The sequence below is a fragment of the Chiloscyllium plagiosum genome, unplaced genomic scaffold (genome assembly GCF_037043375.1).
Source record: "Chiloscyllium plagiosum isolate Xiang-an unplaced genomic scaffold, Cpla_swu_hap1 HiC_scaffold_15, whole genome shotgun sequence".
NCBI classification, from domain to species: Eukaryota; Metazoa; Chordata; class Chondrichthyes; order Orectolobiformes; family Hemiscylliidae; genus Chiloscyllium; species Chiloscyllium plagiosum.
The window spans coordinates 24,147,606-24,164,573 of record NW_028270153.1 but is presented as its reverse complement, the minus strand read 5'-3'; the positions used below and the strand labels follow the sequence as shown (position 1 = coordinate 24,164,573).

The following is a 16,968-nucleotide window of genomic DNA, read 5'->3' as shown; positions in this document are numbered from 1 at the left end:
CTGGTATCCTGTGTTTAAAATTAAATTCACTCCAGGTGAGGTGCACTCAGTTATTTGTTACCTTGGGCTTTACCCTTGGAAGGTCAATGTGATATTTTAGTTTCCAATATCAACACAATTGTGGCTACACTGAACAAAATTGCAATTTAGTGCAATGCAAGTTATGTTGTGCTTTGCATTATGTAGAAATTATAATTTGTTCAGACTCACTTTACTTCAGAACTAATAGATGACAGATGTGTAAGTCATGCAGTTGATTGAGGTTCAATTCCCTGATCTAAAGGATTTGCTTACATACTGTGTCACCGGGAGAACTTAATGCTCTTCTTCGAAAGCTATCATTGAATCTTTTTAAATCCACTAGAGACAGCAGGTAAGACTTCATTTTGATATCTAATGCGAAAAGTGCATCTCCAATGTACATCTCCCAGAGTACCATTGAAATGTTTGTCTAAACTACATGCTGAAGGTCTGAGTGCACAGTGCTCTAATTCAGATGTGACAGTGTCACCATGTGAGACAAACTTTTGTTTAATTACATCTATGTTTATTTATGCTTCCAAACAAAACTTGTCCGTGGATTAGAGGAATCATATTAGAAAATGTGATAATTCACCTCAAATTTAGCTTTAAATAATTCTGATATCATTCTTTCTACAAATTGACTTCTAATTGTGTGACAAGCATTGTTTAAAGAACATATTCAAAAATTGGAATTGTACGTTTAATAAATGTTTGCCCTGCATTAACAAAATAAACTGTGTGCTAAATCAATGATAACATATTTCGATACGTACTTCGTCATATAACCACACTGATTTTTCTTTAAAGGAGGTTATGATTAATTGCAAATGAAACTTTGGCTATTAGAAGTAATTATAATTTAAGGGTTACTTTAAGTAGTATTTGCAAAAGTTACATTTAAGCTTGTATATATTTGCACTAAAAATCTGAAACCATTTAACTCCTGGTGAACATTAATATAGCCAATTAGCAGTATAAGGAAACCAGTTCACTTTTGGAGGTAATTTGTGTTTTGTAATTTACACTATTCTGGTATTAACATATTAGACTCAGGCATCACATTAAGTACATGCAGTTGGTCAAGAATTTATAACTATTTCTACTGCAAAAAATACGGAGGTATGGCATTGAGGGTGAGTTGGAGGTTTGGATTAGGAGTTGGCTGGCTGGAAGAAGACAGAGGGTAGTAGTTGATGGTAAAGGTTCATCTTGGAGTGCTGTCACAAGCGGTGTTCCGCAAGGATCTGTTTTGGGACCATTGCTGTTTGTCATTTTTATAAATGACCTGGAGGAGGGGTTCGAAGGTTGGGTGAGCAAGTTTGCGGATGATACGAAAGTCGGAGGAGTTGTAGACAGTGAGGAAGGATGTGGCAGGCTACAGCGGGATATAAATAAGCTGCAGAGCTGGGCAGAAAGGTGGCAAATGGAGTTCAATGTAGCTAAGTGTGAGGTGATTCACTTTGGTAAGAGTAACAAAAAGATGGGGTACTGGGCTAATGGTCTGATACTTGGTAGTGTGGATGAGCAGAGGGATCTTGGTGTCCATGTACACAGATCTTTGAAAGTTGCCACCCAGGTAAATAGTGCGGTGAAGAAGGCATATGGCGTACTGGCTTTTATTGGTAGAGGAATTGAGTTCCGGAGTCCTGAGGTCATGTTGCAGTTGTATAAGACTCTGATGCGGCCACATCTGGAGTATTGTGTGCAGTTTTGGTCGCCATACTATAGGAATGATGTGGAGGCACTGGAACGGGTGCAGAGGAGGTTTACCAGGATGTTGCCTGGTATGGTAGGAAGATCGTATGAGGAAAGGCTGAGGCACTTGGGGTTGTTTTCATTGGAGAAAAGAAGGTTTAGGGGTGACTTGATAGAGGTGTACAAGATGATTCGGGGTTTAGATAGGGTTGACAGTGAGAATCTTTTTCCACGTATGGAGTCAGCTATTACAAGGGGGCATAGCTTTAAATTAAGGGGGGGGTAGGTATAGGACAGATGTTAGGGATAGGTTCTTTACTCAGCGAGTCGTGAGTTCATGGAATGCCCTGCCAGTAGCAGTGGTGGACTCTCCCTCATTATGGGCATTTAAGTGGGCATTGGATAGGCATATGGAGGATAGTGGGCTAGTGTAGGTTAGGTGGGCTTGGATCGGCGCAACATCGAGGGCCGAAGGGCCTGTACTGCGCTGTATTCTTCTGTGTTCTAAGTTCTATGTTCTATAAATTGCAATAGAATGTTTTTCAAAGGTGACCAATACAGCATGATTTATTATGTGTAGTCTTAAAGCATTCTAAGTCAATAAATGATACATACATTTATTTTTAAAGATAATTTATTAGTGAATTGTATGTTTTGTCCCATAGTTTGAGAACACACCATTTCAGCTAAGAATTTTCACTGTCACGATTTTGCCTTGCACACACTATGAAAGAAAGCTTTGATGACATATATAAAGATCAAGATAATAACAATGTGGGTTACAATACTGTTCTTCATGAATACTTGTAACAGGATTTAATTACAAACAAGAATGGATTAAAGAGAAGTATATTATGCCACCAATCGTGCAGATGTAACTTTAATATGATATCACATTGCAAATTTCCATAAAAATAATGTTTACAGTGAACTGTATCAATAAATCTAGTTCATAATGTTTACATCCAAACTAATTCAATGAAGAATTTCCATCTGAAAGAAAATGTGTGATCCATTGGGATGAGGAATTTACACTGCTTCAATTAATTATCTGTAAATTAAAAAAAAGTAATTTACTTTCATTTTAATTCCATTAGCAGTGTATTTGTACAAAATTTAAGGTGAACATTTTCGTTTTGGTTAGCTTGCGTCTGACAAAAATATTACTGAACTGAATCATTTCCCAATTGAACTACAAAGAAATCCACAAAGATAGGATTTAATTTCTTTAACATGGGGTATGTACTGTCCCACTTCAGGGACACACCCCAACTGCCTAATTCCAGAGAATTTTGGCCCAGATTTTCAAAAAGCAAGGACCATGGACGCAGAAGCCTGACATTAGTATGCCTGAAGATTTGGCAGCTGAAACTGCACAGTTCAGCAGTCCATATCAGTGGAAAGATTCATATTGCTAGTTCAATTAAGACCACACTCTGAAATCAAGTGGTATGAATGCTCATCTCCACGACAGGTCTGCCTCTCCATATTATAATAATAAACTAAACTAGTTGATCAATCCTCAAATATCCTGGATTACTGTGCATCTGTTTATTGGATCATTTGGTCTGTTACAGAGGGCAATCTTTTTTTCCAATTATTCAAATCCATCATAAAGCCAACATAACTGCAAGAAAATGTTCTTGTGGTGAAGTGGTAATGATCCCACTTCTGAGCCAGGATCCCCAGGCTCAAGTTCTGAACTGGTAATTAGAAAATATATACAACACCAAGGAAACCCTTTTTTTCCTTGCACTGCCAGCATGATTTGATGTGTATTGTTAATTATTTGAGAAATTAGTTAGACGTTTGAATTCTTGCTGAATGGACCCCAGATAATGGATTGGATTATTAATGTGAACATTATAACTCAGCCATACTTAGTATATGGTGTCAGTTAGCTCAGATCGCTGGTCAGTAATGCAGAGTGACACCAACAGTCTGGGTTCACTTCCCAAATTGGCTGAGGTTACCATGAGAGACTATCCTCCTCAACCTCACCTCTTGCCTGAGATGTGGTGCCCCTCATATATAAACCACCAGTCATGTGTCTCTAATTAGAGAGCAACCCTATGATCTGGTAAGACTATGGCAATTTTATCTTTTAATGTGTGTATAATAGCTACCATCCTACTATTCACAGTTTTATCAAATTTAACAATTGTTGACTCAGTGGATTTGTACCCGTGTAAGGTAAGCCATACACACCAGAAAATGTTCAGGCTGAATCCTTAGTCAATACTAAATTAATTTATTGTGTTTTGACATCAATGGGTGTTTCATTTGTCAATGTTGACTTCAAAACTCAATAGTAGGAAAAATAAGGGTCCCTATTTCTCACTACTAATCATCCTGGTGGATGCTTTTATCTATAGGTCATAAGTCATTTAGGATGAGAACATTCATTTGAATAAACTTTTGCCAGTTATGGTTTAAGATCACCCATGACAAAAAAAGCAGTGAATGAGATTGTAACATTGAAACTGCACTGTATTGTTATTTTCAAGAAGGCAGGTGAAGAAATTAAAGAGAAAAAGAAGGTTAGATTAATCAAAAAAGACGCACCATTAGAGGAGTTGCTTCCATAATATGCTTCCAGGGCTGCAGAAAAGTCCTCAGGCAGCTGCCTTATATTTATATTTTCAAGTCTGCAGTAGATAGCAAAAGGTTTTACACCAAACCAATTTTTAAATATCCAGTTTTGACTTTTATGTTTGTTTTTTCTTATTTTGCCCACATTATTAATAAACAATAGTGTCATGTAACATTATAAACTTGCAGCCATTTTTGATTTGTTAATGGTTTGAGTACAGTGTGGAAATATACAGTAACCACCTGCTAGTAGATCTTTAGCAGCTCATCTGAAAGGTTATACCTCCAGTGGTAAACACTCTTCCAGTAGTGCACTAGAGTGCGAGTCTTGATTTTGTATTCAACTCTACAGAGTGGCGATTAAACCCTTAGCTCCTGACACAGGAGCAACAGTGCTGCCTACTAATTACCCAAATTTAATATCTTTATAACCAACCCAGGTATTGATGGTTTGTAAGCTTTTTATCAATGAGAGGATCTAACAAATTCCAATTCTATTGCCAGATTAAGACTGCAAAGTTTTTACCAATCCAGAAAAGGGGACAGTGAATTTCACACTGAGTTAAGAACTGTGACTGATTGCTTATTTTAAGTATGCTGAAGAAATTATACCATCCCAGTTGCCATTGCAGCTAATATCCTGAACAGAACCTGGGACAGTTTTACAATGCATGGTTACTTTACTGCTTGACCACATTAGAGCTTATATGACTTTTATTTGCATCTTCTTTCTATAAGACTTCCTCATTATTTATGTATTAAAATCTGTAATATTCACATCGTGGTATTAGTCTGTGTACATTGTGTTAGAATTGAAAGATGATGCTTATCAATGCCAAAGAACTTGACCTATTCATTTTACCTTTGATTGCCCAGAATTTCAGCCAAGTATTTTCTAATTGCCATCTGCCGCTGGTAACGAGCATAGGTATCTGTAAAGATGTCAGAGTTTCTCTTGGATAAGAGCTCAGGCTCTTCCTCAAGGCTGCTATCACTATTTTAAAAAGACAAAATTTTATGATGGTTTGAAGATGGTATTTGGAACGTACGTTACTTCACTTACATCACACGTAAATGATCAGGTCTCAGAGTTTTATCAGGGAAGGACATATAGACTTTTGTCTACAATTTTCATTTCCATTTTTTTGAATCCACAGACATGAGGGGATCAAACTATACACATTTTTGTAAAATTTGAATATCCTGAGTAATGCAAACATTTTACAACTAACATCAACGCAACAGCTGTTCCAGATAAAAAAATGATCTGCATATATTCAAATAATCTCATTGCACTGAAAATATGATGGAATACAAAAATGAATACTGAGAGCAGATGTTATTATTCTGACAGGGAAGGTATTTTCTTTCCTGAAATGAGCATGCTATATAATGAGGGAATATTGAAGACTGAAGAAATGTCGCAAATATACTTTGCTATTTTCCAAAGTCCATGTGTTTTTGTATTCCTCCTACCAAGTTGCACCCCTTACAATTATCTGTTTTGTAAAAGGAACTCAGACAAACATCTGAAAACAAAAGATGTAGAACTCTGAGCTCAAAAACTGCATGAATTTATGTAAAACTCTGTTATCTCACTTTTTAGATTAGAATCAATCTAAACATCAGGTCATAGACAGAGAACACGGGGGGGGGGGGGGGGGGGCTAACACCTTCAACATATTGTCTAGCTATCACCATTGTTAACAGCTAACCCGAGAATGCAACTTTAAAAAAAGGGTTTTGTGATTTACACATGAAAGAAGTGAAACTATCACTGTATTCTAACAGATGAAAGGCTTAACAGACAATCAATTTTTCAATGTATAATTTCAGTTACATCACACTGCAAATTTTTGCTATAAATTCTGTGTTACGATCGAGCCCTCCACAATCACCTGATGAAGGAGCGTCGCTCCGAAAGCTAGTGTGTTTCCAATGAAACCTGTTGGACTATAACCTGGTGTTATGTGATTTTTAACTTTGTACACCCCAGTCCAACACCAGCATCTCCAAATCATGAAAACAAAAGAAATATTCAGAGGATTAGGACTAGTTAGAGTGCTCTTGCAGAGATGTGTTGAGTGAGTTGGCCTCCAGATGTGTTGCACCATTCTATTCTATGTTTCTATCAATGTAACTTTCCATTCACAAACCATTCTCTCTATATTTGTTAATATCGAATTATATTTTGTTATTTTCAGACTGAACTATAAATACAGCCCCTCCATAATTTGGCAAATGCTGCAAATTTTGATTTTGTACTTCTGATTTCCTAGTCAAATCATTTATGTCAATGCTGAATGATGATTTAGAGTAATGATCCTTGTGGAACATCACTTTTCCTTCTGCTTTTAACCCCTTACTTTCTGCTTTCTACTAATTGTAGCCAGTTTGCTATCCATTGTGGTGCTTGTGCACTGAACTTAGTCAAGTGTCAATTTGTGGGAGCCTTTTGAATAAGTAGATCACTTCCATTATATTATCTTGATCTACTTTCTGTTACTTTCTCAAATAAAGTCAATGAAACATGACCTTACCTTTTAAAATCTCTGCTGTCTATTCTTCATTGTATTTTCTGATTTCTAAATGTTATCTATAACACCTACAAAAAGGAATTCTGATATCTTTCCCACCACTTACATTTTGATAACTAGTGTTTAGATCAGTAGATTTATTCTACCTCTCTTTCTGAATATAAGTGTCTCTTCCTGAGCATTTGAGAATGTGTGGTCATAATCCATCTGGAGTAGATGTTCTATTTGCTTTTAAAATTGTCTGTGGTGTAAATTATCTCCTTCCTTTCTATCTCATATGTCTTAATACTCTTTTTTGACCATGTAGAAATAACATGTCTATCTTTTTATCCTCTTGCTAAAAACTGGAATAAAATCCAGGTTTCTGACATTTCAAGTTATTACCTGTGAACCTATCTTACAAATTCCCAAGCAGTGCCATCTCTATCATTTTTAATTTACTTATTTATCTATGGCATATTCTGCTGTTTCTATCTATGTTCTTATGTAATTTCCTTTTGATATGTGAGTATTCCATGCATTTTGTGTACCTATATTTGAGTTCCCATCATTTTTGTTTTGTTTTTAAGTTAACATTTATGTAGGTGTAATAATATATACTCAATATCAAAACTAAATGTGCTGATTCACTTTATAGATCTTTTTCATCAAATATTCACCAGAATATTGAATTGGGGCAGGTGTAGGTCAATCACTTGCCTGCCATCACTCTGCTATTCATGTACAACAGTTTAAGGCAATTAATACCACATCGTTCAAAAGTAAGAGAAAATTATTTAAACTAATACAGTACAAAGTAAACTGAAACCAGTCAGAAATATGTTCACTCACCCAAGTCTTTTGCCCATAATTGTCTGAAGAAGCTTCCTTGCAGACATCTGACCCAAGACCTTCCTGTAGGTGTTGGTGAATATTGCATCAGCATGTCTTTCAGTTCTGAATGTATAAACAAACAGGACAAATTCTTAAAACGACTTTATAGTGAATCAACTTATAAAGAGTGGTCATGTTATTTCTTTTGAAGGCAAACTCCATCAAACAAACAGACCACAACCTATAAAACATTGAATGCATTTTTCATAATAAATAATTAGTCATTACCCATTTGAAACCAAACTGGAACTGAACACATCAGCATTGTAACTAAGATTAGATCATATAGCAAATGCATATATATTGTGTCAAAATAAATGTGACAATCAACACAAAGTGTGATGGAAGGAAAACTGAGTTAATGAAAAGTTCACAGTAAAAGTTTGAGTGAATTTTAGATGCAAAGCCAGGAAAATTTGGAAAGACAAGTGAAGTATAGGTTTTTGTCTTTCACCCAGCAAGTCTTATAATTGCCCGTGAATTCCCAATGCTTTATACTGTCTCTGTTACAGAGATACGTAAACACTGATGTTATTCCATTAGTTGGACTGTAGAAATTAGGAGATGCCAAAGTGCCGAGTGTTTAGTTAGTTCATTATCTAAAATAAATTACTGGGTATATTCCAAAAGGCAAAACTTGTAGAATATTATGTTGGGAAAAGAGATTCTTCCTCTATATAATGATTGGTGAACCCATTTATAAATATGTTGATGGTTTGATTAAGCACAGTGTTGAATGGGAAAGCTAGGTGGAATGGATTTTAAATACACGCGTATATATAAATAATTTAAATGCAACTTTTCAGCTGACAGTGTAAGGACTTGCCGTTTTCCAGTGGAGTCCAGGGCAGACTCATCGTCCTCATAGAGCCTCCTAGCTTGGGCAATGTCCCTCTGCTCTGCTGGAGTACTGAGCATTCCCCCCAGGGTAGAGCTATTTTCAAATCTATAGCCAGAGCCAAAGAAGATCTCTTTTTATTTTTCAATGTAGCATGGCATTGATGAATTACATGAAAATTATTAATCCATAATCCAACAGACAAAATATACCAACCAATTATGTAATATTTACATATTCATCTTTAAGTGATCAATCATGTCTTAATGTGGCAGGGATTGAAAATCTGTTTTCTCATCAATTAAAATATAAGATTTGAAAAGTCTTCATTGTTGATTTTATCCTGTCAGAATATCACGTTTTTTAATTTCACCATTTACAAATATTATCCTGCTTATAAAATCTTGCTCACATTTTGCAGAATTCTTGCAATTTACTGTTAAGAATGAATGTGACTGGTAGAGTTTTATTCCACATGAAAACATAATTATTTGACAACACTCACTTACCTTCCATTGTTTCAGATTGTGTAAGCGTCACATCAAAACCAGAAAACATAAGAAGGCTGCAATATAAAGTAACTTTTATGCTATGAGAAGGCAAAACTTATGTCGTTATTGGAGAAGTAACCTTCTATTGCTTTTTGTAACTGACATTAGAAGTTTATATTTCCAATCTGAAATGCAAAATATTATAGAAATTCAGCTCCAATCAAATATAGTTAGGCTTAGATTGAGGGCATTTCCCTAAAATGTTTACATTATCCGAAGAGAAATAGGAGCCCTTTTTGTTTTGTCTGCGGACAATTGTACAGAATGCCATAGCTGTGACAATCACTTGCGCAGGTACAATGCTATCGACAAACTCACCTTCGTGCTGGATATATCGGTGAACACATCGTGTGTACAGTCAGACAGTAGAAAACCAGGAGGGAAGCTTTGTCCAGCATTGTCTGGTGCACCGAAGAAGCATAAAATACGTTAACATTGCCAGGCAATAGTTTGGAATTGCATAAGGTTGTGAAAACCTTTGCTTAGAAAGTTTGATTTTTCAAGTATAACGTTGAACATGGTGGCACAATAGAACTTACCCTGTTGGTTTTCACCAGCTAAGTCGAGGTTGTCGCTGTTCTAGAGTGCGATGTTTTAATCTCAGTTCCATTCATTGCCTATTTATACTGCCTTGTAATAACTGAACCGTGCTATACGCACGGGGGTTGGAGGGGGCGCAGGAGAGGGGTGCACCCTACTGCTTACATCAAGTCTAACATCATCCACACAACAGGCGTCATCGATCCCAGGCTAGAAATGCAAACAGCATTTTAAATTTCAGACTTACAGCAATATTTAATTGAAGAAGTTTATGAATATTATCTCTCTCCATAATAAAGTATTGAGGACACTGACGCGCACCTGTTGTTTCTTAAATAGAAACAAACAATGCTTAGAGTTATTTGCTTTCTTGGCATCACTTGATCATAAAACATTATTCATTACACGCCTTTAAGCAAGTTTGTAAAAGTTGGCGGCGGGTTGTGATGGGGCGGAGCGAGTGGACTTAAAATGTTAAACCTTCATATTGAAAATCAATTGTGCTCCCGATTAAAAGAAGTAAATGGGTGAAAGAACAGCCATCAATGCTTAACACTGAAATAAAGCCAAACGAAACAAAAGTTGAAAATGGCCAAAAGTTCGATCCTCAAACATGAAAGAGACATCTGCGCTCCAAACCCCTACATCTTAAAATTTCAAATAATTTCCATAAGAGAAAAATGAAGGAAAACGTCCGTGTAGTACCAAGTTTGTGTGAAATGTATGATAAGCATAAAGTTCTGAAACTGAAAAAGCAGGGTAAAATTAATATCACCGACATAACTGTAAATTGTGTAACACAGTAAACAGAACTGCATGTGCCAGGACAAAAGCATTTTGCATCAGTGTTTACTGTGGAGAAGAACATGGAAGCTGTAAAATGTGGGAAATAGATGGTGACATCTTGAAAAATGTCCGTATTACAGAGGAGGAAGTGCTGGATGTATTGAAATGCATAAAAGTGAATAAATCCCCAGGACCTGATCAGTTGTACCCGAGAACTCTGTGAGAAGCTAGGGAGGTGATTGCTGGATCCCTGGCTGAGATATTTCAATTGTCACAGATGAGGTGCCAGAAGGCTGGAAGGTGGATAATGTGGTGCCACTATTTAAGGAAAGTGGTAAGGACAACCCAGGGAACTATAGACTGTTGAGTTTGACATCGATGGTGGGCAAGTTGTTGGAGGAAACCCCAAGGGATAGGATTTACGTGTACTTGGAAAGGCAAGGACTGATTAGGGATAGTCAGCATGGCTTTGTGTGTGGAAAATCATGTCTCACAAACTTGATTGAGTTTTCTGAAAAAGTAACAGAGGATTGATGAGGGCAGAGTGGTAGATGTGATCTATATGGACTTCAGTAAGGCATTCAACAAGGTTCCTCATGGGAGATTGGTAAGCAAGGTTAGATCTCATGGAATTAAGGGAGAACTCGCTATTTGGATACAGAACTGGTTTAAAGGTAGAAGGCAGAGGATGGTGGTGGAAGGTTTGCTTTTCAGACTGGAGGGCTGTGACCAGTGGTGTGCCACAAGGATTGGTGCTGGGCCCATTGCTTTTCATCATTTATATAAATAATTTGGATGTGAACATAGGAGGCATAGTTAGTAAGTTTACAGATAACACCAAAATTGAAGGTATGGTGGACAGCAAAGAAGGTTACCTCAGATTACAACAGGATCTTGATCAGATGGGCCAATGGGCTGAGGAGTGGCAGATGGAGTTCAAGTTAGATAAATGTGAAGTGCTGCATTTTGGAAAAGCAGGACTTATACACTTAATGGTAAGGTCCTAGGGAGTGTTGCTGAACCAAGAAACCTTGGAGTGCAGCTTCATAGCTCCTTGGAAATGGAGTCACAGGTATATAGGATAGTGAAGAAGGCATTTGGTATGCTTTCCTTTATAGAAGTTGGGAGGACAGGTTGTGGCTGTGCAGGACGTTGGTTGGGCCACTTTTGGAATATTGCATGCAATTCTGGTCTCCTTGCTATCAGAAGGATGTTGTGAAACTTGAAAGGGTTCAGAAAAAATTTATAAGGATGTTGCCAGGAATGGAGGATTTGAGCTATAGGGAGAAGTTGAACAGGCTGGGGCTGTTTTTCCTGGAGCATTGGAGACTGAGGTGTGACCTTATAGAGGTTTATAAATCATGAGGGGCATGGGTAGGTTAAATAAACAAAGTCTTTTACAGGGGTCAGGGAGTCCAGAACTACAGGGCATAGGTTCAGCGTGTGAGGGGAAAGATATAAAAGGGATCTAAAGGGCAACCTTTTCATAAATGTATGGAATGAGTTGCCAGAGGAAGTGATGGAGGCTGGTACAATTACAGCATTTGAAAGGCAAATGGATGGGTATATGAATAGGAATGGTTTAGAGGGATTATGGCCAAGTGCTGGAAAATGGGACTAGATTAGCTGGATGACATGGACAAGTTGGACCAAAAGGTCTGTTTCCATGCTGTACATCTCTATGACTCTATGACCCTATGACAATTTGGACATTTTTTTGACTTTAAATAAGCACAGAGTCCTTTTTAATTGAGAAAATTGCTAGAGAGCAAGACAGTATCATTCCAAAATGGAAAGATTTTGCAGAAGTTCTAGTATTGCTGTAATCCAAAATTTATTTTCTTTATATAATTAAAACTGACGATACAGAAAATGTTCTGTGTAGCTAATGGGATCGTGATTGTTCATACCAGATGTACATGTGTGGCAACATTACCTACACTCTGTCCACTCAAAGAGTCCAAGTGAAAGAAAGGGTCCTGTCAACCTACAAATATTTTGATTGAAAATAAATGTAGTACTTAAAAATTATTATTTATTTTATGATAAAATTACCTTTTTAATGGCTCATTCACATTTTGAATGGGAGTCTGCACTCATGCAGAGAATGTTTTGTATCAATACTCAGAGCAGGAATTATGCATACTTTTGAAAATTCTTCTAAAATTCACAAAACAGTGCAAGGCATATTTTTCACACAAAGGGTGGTGAGTGCCTGGAACATGTTGAGAGAGGGGTTGGTAGAAGCAGACACAATAGCAGCATTCAAGAAACACCTTGACCGATTCATGAATCGGAAGGGGATAGAGGGATATAGATCCTATAAGTGAAGACACTTTTACAATGGAAGGGCAGGCTTGGATTGTCAAAGGGCATGTTCCCGTGCTGTTTTGTTCTTTGTTCTTAACAAGCCCAGTGTTTAAAAAGCACCGTGGCTGACAATGTGAGGAAAGAGCCGATGGATTGAATATTATCAAAAATTGACCAAGCATCAATTTTGGGGAGTTTTTTGGAGGTTTTCTCTTTGTGAGATCTGATGAGTTTCTCAAGTTATTCTTAGGAGAAAGTGAGGACTGCAGATGCTGGAGATCAGAGCTGAAAAATGTGTTGCTGTGCTTTTCCAGCAACACATTTTTCAGCTCAAGTTATTCTTAGACCTTGCTATGTATGGACCAGGCCTCTATCATATCACTCTTGCACCATCTGGCACTAACCAGCAGCTGATGTACTCACCACTGCCAAGACCTTCTGGGACACCTGTGCCTTATTTAAAACCAAACTCTGCACCAAGTAAATCATTGCCAGTTATGAATATCCCATTCACTGTACACATTAGGAAGGGTAATGAGAATGAACAGCTTCTGGGAGTCATGACTGACACTTCAGTAGAAATAGATGTTCACATTTGTACATGTTTTGCTCTTTTTCATTAACACCCATCTGATCGACTGTGCTTGTGATTACAGTATACAGGCTACATAGACTGCCAACACTTAGTACCACACCATTTTACAATCCTGTCAAAGGGAGAACTACGCAATGTAGCATAACATCCCATCATTGTTCTATATGGGACCATCACATGTTGAAAAGCCTTCCAACAATTGAAAATATTAACTTAATTGAATAACAAGAAAAACAACAAAAGAAAAACAAACTCTAAAGACTGAATTTACTTTGGTGAATAAACAGGGGCTGCTAACCTTTTGAGCGACAATAGATTTACAGTCAATGAGTGATCACTGTACTCATAGTGATTGGAATTGGCTTTCAATTAAGTCTTGTCTGGCTTGGTGCTGGAACACTGTATCATGCTGAAGATGATGTTTCGTCTGCTCGCTGTTCTCATCTTCCACCTTAGAACACTGCTGCAGGTGGCAAGCTCCAGTATCTATCCCATATCCTCTTTACCTGCTCAGGTTCTGTAGAGGACAGCATGCATGGACAATGCAGTACACTCTGGACCGTACTTCAAGGATCTGCAGGCTGATTCAACCTTTAGAGCCTCGTCTTCAAGAGGTCTATTGTCTACTCCATAATTGCCGTGTTTGAAGAATGGGTTATATTGTATCCACATTTGGTCTCATTTCAGTGTTGGGTATTAAAGTCATGAACTGCTGAAAATGTGTTGCTGGAAAAGCACAGCAGGTCAGGCAGCATCCAAGGAGCAGGAGAATCGATGTTTCGGGCATGAGCCCTTCTTCAGGAATGAAGAAATTAAAGTCATTAACCATAATAGCAAACAATAACCCATGTCACACAGTAACCATCTTCAAGGCATCTAGCTCTTGAAGTGATATAGACATCATAGCAACTCCCAGGTTGCCTGGTGAAAACCTTTAAGATATGGAGCCAATCATCACGTGTACATTGATGGAATGGAACCCTTTTCAGTTGACGGTCAGCTGCATTATAAAGGATGTTCCCAATGCAATGTATGTAGAGTCTACAACACCCTAAACCTGGGGGAAGCCAGCTATGATGGCAAAGCCAGCTATGATGGCTGTCTCACTGACCTCATCTGTGAAACAAGGTAATATGTCTGTCTTAAGTTACAAAGGTAATAGCCTTGATACATTTATTAATTGGAAACTGGGAAATCCTACACAGGTCTCCAGTGGATCATTAGAAGTGGTTTGTTGCATAACAATTTGGAGTAGCTGGGATAGGATAACCACTCACTCCTTCAAGTTGCAAGCTCTGCTCCAGTAGATAGCGCAGTACTGTGATACATCACGATTCGGAGATGCCGGTGTTGGACTGGGGTGTACAAAGTTAAAAATCACACAACACCAGGCTATAGTCCAACAGGTTTAATTAAACCTGTTGGACTATAACCTGGTGTTGTGTGATTTTTAATGTGATACATCACAGCAGGGTGCATTTTAAGGCTCTGTTTGCTTTCTTACTGCTCATTCACTTTGTGCCTACTTGGATGCTCACACCATATCTGCCTTGCCTTGCCTTCTTGGGCTTTATTGCCTCATTCAGAACTTACAGGCTCACACTACTTTTATTTTGCCTTGCATCATCGCACAGGCACAAAGTCATGGTTGCTGCAAGGCACAGTGCTACATCAAAAATACACCTACTACACATACCTACAGCTTTTGCGGCAAATACAATGAATGTGCTTCACCAAATGGCCATGTCCCAAAATAGGAGGAAAGTAGCCCACAGTCAAGTCAAAGGGGTCCGTTATCACTCATGGCCCCCACCACAGTAAAGGCCAATCTCAGTTCAAGGAGTGCATTATGGTCAGTCCAGAACAACCAGCCAGAGCTTTAGCACTGTCAGTCAGGGGTCTGGTCACTCATCAGACATGGTTCTCTTTTCAAGCCAAAGGACTGGATGACATTCAGTCCTGGAGATTGCAGTATTCCGATCACTTTCATGCTGATGTAAAGTGATTGGAACTAGGTGTTCAATATGCAATTGTACTGTTCAACCTTTGTGATAAAAACAATGACTGCAGATGCTGGAAACCAGATTCTGGATTAGTGGTGCTGGAAGAGCACAGCAATTCAGGCAGCATCCGAGGACAGGCAAAATCCGAGGACAGGCAAAATCGACGTTTCGGGCAAAAGCCCTTCATCAGGAATAAAGGCAGAGAGCCTGAAGCGTGGAGAGATAAGCTAGAGGAGGATGGGGGTGGGGAGAGAGTAGCATAGAGTACAATAGGTCAGTGGGGGAGGAGATGAAGGTGATAGGTCAGGGAGGAGAGGGTGGTTTGGATAGGTGGAAAAGGAGCTGGGCAGGTCGGACAAGTCCGGACAAGACAAGGGGACAGTGTTGAGCTGGAGGTTAGAAACTAGGATGAGGTGGGGGAAGGGGAAATGAGGAAGCTGTTGAAGTCCACATTGATGCCCTGGGGTTGAGGTGGAAGATGAGGCGTTCTTCTTCCATGCGTCTGGTGGTGAGGGAGCGGCGGTGGAGGAGGCCCAGCATCTCCATATCCTCGGCAGAGTGGGAGGGGGAGTTGAAATGTTGGGCCACGGGGCGGTTTGGTTGATTGGTGCGGGTGTCTCGGAGATGTTCCCTAAAGCGCTCTGCTAGGAGGCGCCCAGTCTCCCCGATGTAGAGGAGACCGCATCGGGAGCAACGGATACAATATGATATTAGTGGATGTGCAGGTAAAACTTTGATGGATGTGGAAGGCTCCTTTAGGGCCTTGGATGGAGGTGAGGGAGGAGGTGTGGGCACAGGTTTTACAGTTCCTGCGGTGGCAGGGGAAAGTGCCAGGATGGGACCTCCATAACCAGCGCTCCTCAAACATTCCAGAAGATTCCCCTGGCCTCGGAAACACCATTAGCCATGCGGCTGATGCAGCTACCACCCCACGCTGATTGATGATGTCACTTCTGCCCCCATCATGGCCACTCCCACAGCCACTTCCGGCCCTCACATCATCGCTGATGCCACACGCTCAGTGACTTCCACCACCCCTACTGCCGTGTCTGCCACCACTTCCGCCCCCACCAGCGCCACTCACCTGCATTCTGCTGACACGCACCCCACAGACCCCACTGTCACTATCCCCACCCCCCAGAACCCCAAGGGGAACACTACCCCTGCTCATGACTCTACCCCCATTTCCCCCACCATCACACCCACTCCAGGTACTGACTCCGACCCCACTCCCAGCTCCACACCCACACCAGCTCCCAGCTCCCAGCCCTGCCGAGTTTTCACCATCCCTCCAGACCTCCCCCTCACTGAGGACGAACGATCAGTCCTCAGCAAAGGACTCACCTTCGTCCCCCTCCATCCACGCATCAATGAATTTAATACACGCCGTGACATCGAACAATTCTTCCGTCACCTCCGCCTCCGAGCTTACTTTCACAATCAGGACTCCTGCCCACCTTCCGAGGACGCCTTCGCCCACCTCCAACACACTCCATCCACCTGGACACCCCGCGCTGGCCTAATACCTGCCCTCGACCTCTTCATTTCCAACTGCCGCCGGGACATTAACCACCTCAACCTGTCGACCCCCCTCCCCCACTCAACCTCTCACCCTCACAACGCG

The 16,968-nt window shown here is 39.6% G+C and overlaps 1 protein-coding gene across 1 annotated transcript; it reads right to left on the bottom strand.

The window, feature by feature from the left end:
• Positions 1-2,321: 2,321 nt before the first annotated feature.
• LOC122560200 (glucagon family neuropeptides) lies at positions 2,322-9,712 on the bottom strand. Its single transcript, XM_043710604.2, has 7 exons — positions 9,650-9,712; positions 9,429-9,511; positions 8,548-8,667; positions 7,680-7,784; positions 5,174-5,305; positions 4,285-4,367; positions 2,322-2,770 (listed from the first exon to the last, which is right to left on the bottom strand). Exons 2-7 carry the CDS (start codon positions 9,506-9,508, stop codon positions 2,763-2,765), a joined length of 528 nt encoding a protein of 175 aa, XP_043566539.1. The 5' UTR covers positions 9,509-9,511; positions 9,650-9,712; the 3' UTR covers positions 2,322-2,762.
• Between the last annotated feature and the right edge of the window lie 7,256 nt (positions 9,713-16,968).

Bases quoted from the DNA above. Each gene is read 5' to 3' on its own strand.
- LOC122560200 (XM_043710604.2), bottom strand. From the start codon at position 9,508: ATGCTGGACAAAGCTTCCCTCCTGGTTTTCTACTGTCTGACTGTACAC. The intron at 7,785-8,547 runs GCAAGTCCTTAC...TTATACATTCAG, and splicing joins CTGGACTCCACTGGAAAACG to AACTGAAAGACATGCTGATG. The intron at 4,368-5,173 runs GTAAAATGAATA...TATCTACTGCAG, and splicing joins GAAATTCTGGGCAATCAAAG to ACTTGAAAATATAAATATAA.